This window comes from Gavialis gangeticus, unplaced genomic scaffold (genome assembly GCF_001723915.1).
Source record: "Gavialis gangeticus isolate Ggan-Ray unplaced genomic scaffold, GavGan_comp1, whole genome shotgun sequence".
In the NCBI taxonomy this organism is placed as follows: Eukaryota; Metazoa; Chordata; order Crocodylia; family Gavialidae; genus Gavialis; species Gavialis gangeticus.
Genome location: NW_017728992.1, coordinates 43,353,341 through 43,362,218, shown reverse-complemented (window position 1 = coordinate 43,362,218; position 8,878 = coordinate 43,353,341). Strand labels below are relative to the sequence as shown.

General features: G+C 43.0%; 1 protein-coding gene across 1 annotated transcript in view; it reads right to left on the bottom strand.

Annotated features, from left to right (window-relative positions):
- The window catches only part of ZCCHC2 (zinc finger CCHC-type containing 2), a 73,971-nt gene that overhangs the window by 37,176 nt on the left and 27,917 nt on the right, over nt 1–8,878 (bottom strand). Inside the window, exons 4-7 of the mRNA XM_019518510.1 lie at nt 7,064–7,140; nt 5,814–5,885; nt 4,059–4,171; nt 1,666–1,760 (exon numbers count right to left, since the gene is read on the bottom strand). Coding sequence (XP_019374055.1) covers nt 1,666–1,760; nt 4,059–4,171; nt 5,814–5,885; nt 7,064–7,140 — 357 coding nt within the window. The remainder of the gene's footprint in view (nt 1–1,665; nt 1,761–4,058; nt 4,172–5,813; nt 5,886–7,063; nt 7,141–8,878) is intronic.

The window sequence follows — 8,878 nt, the reverse complement described above, 5'->3', positions numbered from 1 at the left end:
CCTTTGGGTTTCTATGACAACACTTGAGTAATATATTTTTGAAAGGAGACTTTATGGGGAACAAATGGGAAATAAGAACGGTGAGTCCTGTCATTTGGAAAAAAACAAGAACCATACTATAAGTTTATATATAAACTACTGCACATACCAAATACCTGTATAGTTAGGTAATTAAAAAAAGGAACAAGGTGCATATCAAGTTGTCAAATCTCTCCAGATGTGGCCTATAGTTAGGGAAGGTGTGCACAGACATGTCATTTTAAAACCATGATAAAATTCTGGGGCAATTCTCAAGCTGACTTTGGTGAACCTATCCTTGAAAACTTGCCAGACTGAAAGGCTTTATAGTCTTTTCACAATGGAAATGGTAGATCATTTTAAGTACAGGTAAAAACAGCTACAGGTGTTACTGATGTTCCACTACAAGCCCTCACCTTCAAGAACTACTAAAACTGCCAAACCACCCATTTTTTTTTTTTGTTTCTGCAAGAGAGGGCTGGGGTGGAAGGAGAAAGGTTTGGGTGGAAAGGGGGAATAAGAGGAATTTCTTTCCCAATATTCAAGCGTAGGAATTTTCTGTGTTTTAAATAAAACACTTCTCTGCCTCAGAAGGACTTTGTTCCAGTAGCATCTGCTCTGGGTTCAGTACAGTTTCCTGTCAATTATAAGATCATCCAGAATTGGCCCAATCACACACCTCTGAAAACTGCTGTTTGCACCTTCTTGGGAGCCTGAGAATACTAGAAGAAATCTTGTGGTCAACAGTCAGTACTGGGTGTGCTCAGCTCCAAAAACTACGGTAGGAACGTTTAAGTGAGCACATGGATAGGTGAATGTGCTGTAAGTTCCTCAAGGTAACTTACTCCTGTACCAATGTCCTGAGCAGTTGCCCTGGCAAGGCATTTTATGCCAGATATTTATCTATTTGGATCCCAAACCGACTCTAGACAAGATCCAATATCCTTTAGAGACAAATTTGCCCCAGGTTAACATGATGTACAACTAATGCTAATCCTGCCTTAAGCACTGAAGCATTCAACAAAACATCATATCTTCATTCTCCTCTTAAATTGTTCCACATCTGTGACTATGACAGATGCTCCCTGAACGAAGTAAAGTAACAAGACAGTGGTATACTGGTTACTACTCTCCTTTAAAATGCCTGTAAAGGACATACTGCTTTCCCCGATGAGGTCTTACAGGCCGTTACTCAAGCTCTATAAGTGCAGGCCAAGGTCAAAAACCTATGTTTTCACTATTGCTAGCATACTAGTATGGCAGGTGAAAGTTTTCCCTCAAATAAAGATATTCAATTTCATGATTTATGAAAGCCAAACTAATACTTTCAATTCAGCTTTGTATACCTCCACCACTCCTGTCATTGGAAAGGAAACCATACTATGAACAGCCAAGACAATTTTATATATAAAAGAACAAAGCTGCCAATTGGTAGGCATACACAAGTTCAGAACAATCAAAAAAATGAAAATAATATCCTGTAGCCTGTCTCTTCATTCAGTCAGAATTTGGCTAGCCTTAAGGGGAAATGATGACCAGAAGAATAAGAATGCAAAATACAGAATAATAAAAAACAACTGGGGTAGCAGAATACATCTTATAACACATTCATATTATACAAAATAATAATTTTTAAACATTTCTTACCATGAGTGTGCAAAGATTCTGATGAAACTGACTGGAAGAAATTGTACACTTTCTGACTCCGCAGAAAAGCTTGAGACGTATTTGAAAATAGCTGCCTAAAGGGGAAATTACAGTTTGTTACGAAATAAATCAGTATCTTCCTGTGAAGGATTTAAAGTAGCACCACAAAAATACTTTTAATAAATTAAGTTGACTTCTAACCATTTAATTTTGCATAGTAAGCACAGACAATATAAAATAAAAAAGCAATTGTTTTCTTGTTCATTTGAGGCTAGAACAGCATTGTTTGGGTAGAGTTTGCAAAGGCATAATCCCTTCAAAGCCAACATATACATTGCAATTTTGGACACTAAGATGTTCAAACACTATTAAAAATATTCTGAATAGTCTTCACTGAGCCAATATTATCCAGAACTTTTTAGTTGTCTGAATTAACTAGAGGTGCACTGAAACATTGGCCTGATATTGGATTGGCAACAATATAAAGAAAATTGACTGAATCAGAAAAATCGGCCTAATGTGGCCGATAATTTGGCCAATAAATGCCCATGCACGCAGGCAGCGAGGAGCACAGCCCAGCAGCATGGAGAGCTGAGGGCAGCTGGTAAGTCTGTTGTGGAGGAAGGGGAAGGGGGAGGGGCAGATCAAGGTCTCCCACAGTGAGGAAGGCAGTGGGGCTGCCTAGATGGGGTGGGGATGGGATGGCTCCTGCTACTGCACACACCCTGCGAGGCACAGGGGAAGGTGGTGGTGGCACACGTGTGCCCTCGGATTTGCACAGGGTGGGGCAGGGCAGGCTGCAGCTATGGGCTGGGGCAGCACCAAATTTCCTGGCAGGGGCTGGGCCGGGCTGCGTTCAGGGCAGGTGGTGATGGAAGAGGACTGCAGCCACCCCAAATCTTGCTGTAGCCCCCTCCCATGCCTCCTCCCAGTGCCGCCACCTGTCTTGAGCACAGCCTGACTCGGCCCCCTCTGGGAAGAGCCTGACAACCCCAGCCCACACCTGCAGCCCGCCTTGTTCTGCCTTGCGCAGATGTGGGGGCACACACACACCTCACCCCCTCCCTGTGCTCCCCAGATGAGCTGCAGATCTGTTACATGCCCTGCCTTACCCTGGCTGGGCAGTGCCTGCCCCAGCCCCTGCCACACTCCCTTCCTCACCATGGGTGGTGGTGGTGGGGGATGTTGATCTGCCCCCCCATACCCCTTCCACCATAGACTTACCAGCTACATGCAGCTGTATCAAAAATCGGGTCATATTGGGCCCTAAAATCTCTACCAGTGTACCCTAGAATTAACCTATGATATGGTGATAAGACGGACCTTGGACTATATATCCAAAGCTTTACATTAACTGTTTAGAAGAGAAAAGGAGAGAAAACTAACCATTACTACCAAAGCACTGCATCCACTTGTTCATCAAAGTCAATACATTTTGTTACAATTTAATTTTGTCAACAGAAGTTAGTCCTCTTTTACCCATGTTTGTCTTCCAGTAAAAGTGTAAATTTAAGAAGCCTGGGGCAATGAAAGCATACTGTTAAGACAAGCTTGAGAAATGACACCCTTAGGGATGTAAAAACAAAACTATGACTAAAACATAACCTTGTGACAGTGGCATGGCATCTAGGACAGCTGATGTGTGGGTATCTTAACTGCACTTCTATACTGTAAAGTGTTTGGATTTCTTTAAAGCAAAACTTTCACCAAACAGCTTTGCAGCTGTTCTGAAACCACACATCACAACTTCCATTACTTTAAACCTCAAACTGGTCCCATAGTTTCCAACCATACCTCCATTTTAAACTGCCTGCATCTTAAGGCTGTTGAAGTCTATCACAATTACAAATTGAGAGCTGTCACCACCAGAATCTTTACTGGTTTTCTGAACACTTTGGCCAACATAATTCAAGGACATTGAGCACATTTTTTGGCAAATATGCTAAGCAACAAAGAAAAATCACCCAGCCCTAATTAAAATCAACTTGGTTTATCTGGGACCAAAATGCACTCTATGACATGATGAATATGGAATTTCATAGCCTCGTTATTCTTGTCCACTCATTCCCAAGAAACAGGAGAAAACAGAAAGATGATAGATGAAATGGGATGAAAGTGAAATGCAAAAATTGACTGAATTTGGACAGAGGAGGAATACACCTCTGACTTAAAATAAAAATTAATTAGCACGGGAGAGAAAAGAAAAATCTGGACAGAACAAGCTATGACGTTTGGAACATAAACATACTGAACTCTACTTTCTTGTAACGATGCGCGTCTTAATGTACTTCACTGAGGAAGGCCTTATTCACAGAGTATCATATAGTGTCCCTTAATTAAATTTGACTTTGGTTCTCCTAAAAATAGTTTAACATGCCTTCTATAATCCTTACCTTACTATGGGCTCCAGATCTGTATGTCGCCTTTCTTCTCTCTTCTGAAAACCCTGATTTAGTGCCCGTAAAATAGTCTTATCAAACGCTTCAGAAGACAGCTCCTTTGGAAGCTGGTAAAAAGGGTTAAAAATACAAAACTATGTGTTTTCATATGAAAAATCTTATCGCTATAAAGTTCTTTATACATGCTATTGGTATATAATAAGCTATTCAGATCCACTACTGTTCCCATTAAAGACAATAGTCAGGATACAGACGTAAAGACTACAAAGTACAGTATTTTCAAAAGTAAAGGTTGAGTTAACTACCACCACTGAGTTTCATTAAAGGGCCAGTGTCTGAGGCACAGAGGATGAAATGCACAACACAGGACCACAGGTAATTTTTACAGCCAATTTCAGTTTCTTGTGTACATAAGTCTTCCCGATTGAAATAGGAGGGGGAAAAAACTTTAAAACAGTAAATCTGCAAAACAAATAGAAGGACTTGCAGGTTGAGAATATACAATTTTCAGTGAACTAGGTAAGACAGATTGCCCTAAAAGTGTGTGTGGTTTGGGGGGGGGGCAGGAAAACTAAGGCAGCAGCACTTACAGTTAACTGTGCACTGCTGCTCTGTGGCAGCATGCCCCTTAGATTTGCTACCTCACTGAAAAATTAATTTTTGCTGCTAACCATGGCATTGACTTCAACAATAAATCTTGCAACAATTTAGAGCTGCGAATGGCTTATGTACAGTATTAATACATTCAAGACAATGTTACAACTTGGGAGAGACACATTCCTCTGCATTAATCACCATTTCAATACTATGAAATATATAGCTTTAAGTTGTTCCTCCATATTATTCAAGATTCTTTGAAATACCCAAGATTCTGATTTGAGGCATTTCTCTACCAATGAGGATACAGCTTTATTTTCATTTAAATGTTAGATACTTTTCCCTTTTAGGTATCACATAACACATTTTCCAAAGTTTAACTGAACAATGGTAATGCAACTTTTAATCTCTACTATACCTTTAGATCAATGGGACTACTGAAAAATCACAGATGTGGCTGTTGGCAGGTTCCTTCTGCAACTTTGCAAGGAACTGAATCCAGAATGCTACCTGGGCACTACCTAGCAATTCACTGGCAATGAATTAAGTAATTCTTAAACTGAAGAGCAGTTTAATACAAGGTGGAAAAAACTAATCAAATTGCTCAAGAGCAGCCTTTAGAACCGAATTAGGATTTCTAAATAGATTTGGTGCAAGCAGGTCACCACAGTTCCAAAAGAGTTGTGGGCTGTAAAAGCCATCTGGAGAGGCAAGTTTTCCAAATAGTATCTTTTTAAAGTTAGCCCCTTAATTTCAATATATACTGTCAAGTATGTTGCATGAATCCAGACCTTTAATGGTTTGATCTTAAGATGAGATACCAGATGGAATGAAATGTCTGAGTAGGCCTGGTTAGGCTTCTCAGCACACCAGAAATGACTAAGGGTCCAAGGAAGGTCTTGCAGAACCCTTCAAAGTACTCATGGATCCAGAAGTCTTCCATCAAAAATTTCAGCTAACTACCTTTTCTCTCTGAAATCACCTGGAGCTAGCTACAACACTACAAAACATATCAAGACGAAGACTCTCACCCAAATGGAACAAAGACTGTTCTCTGATTCCTGCAATTAAGATGAAAGATCTACAATCCCCTTCTAAGTTCTAACGTAATGGCTAACATTTTACTGTACTAAAGTTAACTTTTATACATACTTTTAATAAGAATTCTTGCAGCTCCTGGTGTGTTTTCGTTACACACGTTACAGAAAGATCAGACCAGGTTACCTGATGAGAAAACGAAGAAAAAGGAAGTTAGACAGTACTACCTCTTTTCATGCATCCTACAATTAGTTAAGTTTAAATATATGTGCAGTGAAGTCCACGTTCCATGCGTGAACACTCATGAACAGTTCAGCATCAATTCCTCTTTTGCTAAAATAGAAAGAGTGAGGAACACCCTTTTGATGAAATCCATTAACTTTGGGTACCAACTTATACACAACCTGAAGTTCATTTCTTGAGGAACTAAAATCTTTATCTGAGCTGCCTCAATTCAAGAGTGGCCAACTGTACTAGAATGATGCACTGTAACAGGGCCTGCCCCTGTCACTGTGGGGAGGAGAGTGCCCAAACCGCTGCCAGCCCAGGAGGGCTCCCTTCCCCCCACAAAAAGGACACCAGCATGGCCAGCATAGCTCCATTAGACAGCCCCGGATGGGGCAATGCTTCCAGTTCTGGGCAACTGGGGGCTCATCTGCCCAACCAGGCAAAAGGGCCTGAACCTGCAGGGAGACAAAAGCACCTAGGAGAGGCTGCCCGGGGCTGACAAGGAGCAGGCAGGGAGGCTTCCCCTCGACTGGCAGGAATCCTGCAGGCCAGCCTGTGCCCAGACCTGATTGCTAGGGGGACACACGGGACCCGCCATGTGGGCAACAGATGGTGGGGACCGGAAACAAGCACAGATAAGTACAACCTTTTTCAAAATCTCTTTATTGCTGATTTGAGTTTAACAATTGTTGACCCAGAGCAGGGAGCTCACAGCCTCAGGGAAGTTTGTAATTCCAGTGGCAAGCCTCAGGCTAGCTGCTTGGGGAAGCCAGAGTCCAGATCAGTGGACCTTTTGCTGACTGTCTGCAGCTATAGTAAAAGGGGCCAGGGGCACACCCAGCAGAACCCTTCCCAGGACCACAGCCACCTTGGCAGGTCACACGTGCATAAAACATTCTGGGGCCTAGTTAATTGTACCACCCCACCTCAGGATTACACCATTACAAGGAGTGCCACCTGCTCCAGACTTTAATGAAGGAAGTCCAGAAAATATTGGAATATAATGCTACTTTGAAGAACTATTAGTTAAAATTTCTTTCCCAACTAGTAGTTTGTTTAAATAATCACGTAATATCTTTAAAGTTTGCTAGGCTCATAAGAGTTTTATTTTAAAATTCCAAATGTTACGAACTTACTTTAAAGGTGTATTCCAAATGTTTGTCAGCCCTTTTCCTTGGTATGCCTTTCAGTGTTATCTTCTCAATATGTACAGCTGCAAAGAAAAAAAGCACCCCCATAGAGTTTATTATACAAGCTACAGTTAAGTTGAAAATAAGTCTGCTTAGTTGCTAGAAAAGTCACCACATACTCCTAAGAAAAATCATGCACTCTTACCTTCTTAATTATCTTACTAGGGCCAATGAGGCAAGCTATCCTCAAATACTGTATTTTCTCACATGCCAAATGCCTCCAAGACATACCATAACTCTGAAAAATGTTTTATTTCTCTGCCTTTCCAAAAATATGACTGCATACAGCAGGGGCAGAGCCTAATCTTCAGCTCGCTCACCTTCCTTTTTCTGCACAGGCAAAAGCTACAATTTTAACCCTTTCATAGCTGAACTATCAGCAGCTCTTGGCTGCTCAGCCAAAAGCTGAAAAACTAACGGCTGAATGTGTTCACTTTCCGTGAGCACGTCTAGGATTTTGAAAACAGCTAAAAAACAAAACAAAAAAACAAAATCTGCAGGGTTGTAAAATATGGGAAGAGACTGGGAGCAGATAAACTGCAAATTCTTCAGCAAAGAAAAAGTAGCTTGATTAACAGAACAGTAAGACCATAAAAAAAGGAGAGTGGGTCCAAAAAAGGAGAGAGTGATTAGTAGGAGCCGAGTAGACTGTAATAAACCATGAAGCCACTCGACTCCCCCAGCTGCCTGAACAGAAATACCACTGTTCTGACCAGAAAATTGGGGTCCCCACTTAAGATGCACATCTCAATTTTGAAAGGCTATTTTTGGGGGAAAGAGTGAGTATGGTATGAGTAAACACAGTGACTTTGTTCAGCCTGAACCCCAACTTAAATCACTCTGTCCGTTATCATTGATTTGCCCATTTCCATTAAGATTTTCCTGACATAGTGGACACAAGACCCTACAAAAACAACCATTAATCAAGTAACTACTACATGCGCAAGCAGTAACATAACATTTTAAAGTTAAATGATTAAGGCTGCACCGATAAAGATTTTTTTGGGGGCCAATACCAACGGCTGATTGTTAACAAGCCACATGGGCCAATACCATTCTGACTGCCAATATGCAGCTCAGGCAGCATCAGGCTGGTAGGTCTGTTGGGGAAAAAGGGGCGTGGAGGACAGGGGGCAGATAGAGGCCCCAGAGGTAAGGGAGGGAGCGGGGTTGGGGCAGGCGCTGCACAGCTGGGGCAGGGCATACAACAGAGCCACAAGTAGCTTGTCTGGGGCTACGGGGGAGGGGAGAGTGGTGGCTTCCACTGCTGATGTACCCTGGGGAGGCATGGAGGGGCACATGCTCCCCAGATCTGTGTGCAGGGCAAGGGTGGGCTGTTGCTGGGGATGGCACCAGGTTCTTCGGGGGTGGTGGGGCGAAGGAAGAGGCTGGGCTGGGGCTGCACGAGGCAGGCAGCAGTGGCACAGGAGGGGCAGGTCGGGGGGGGCTACAGCAAATTCTGGGGTGGCCACAGCCTACCCCATAGCCCCCTCTCAGCAATTGCCATCCACTCTGCATGCAGCGCAGCCCCCCTCCAATAAGAGCATGGTGCCGCCCCTGACCCCAGCAGCAGAATGCCCCCACCCCACGTACAGATCCAGGGTGCATGTGCCCCTGTGCCTCTCCCGAGGTGCTTCAGCAGCAGGAATCACCTGCCTACTGTCAGTGCCCCAGGATGAGCTTCCTGTGGCTCCATCCCGCACACCACCCCAGCTGGCCAACACCTGCCCTAGCTCCACTGCACCCTTACTGCAGGGGCCT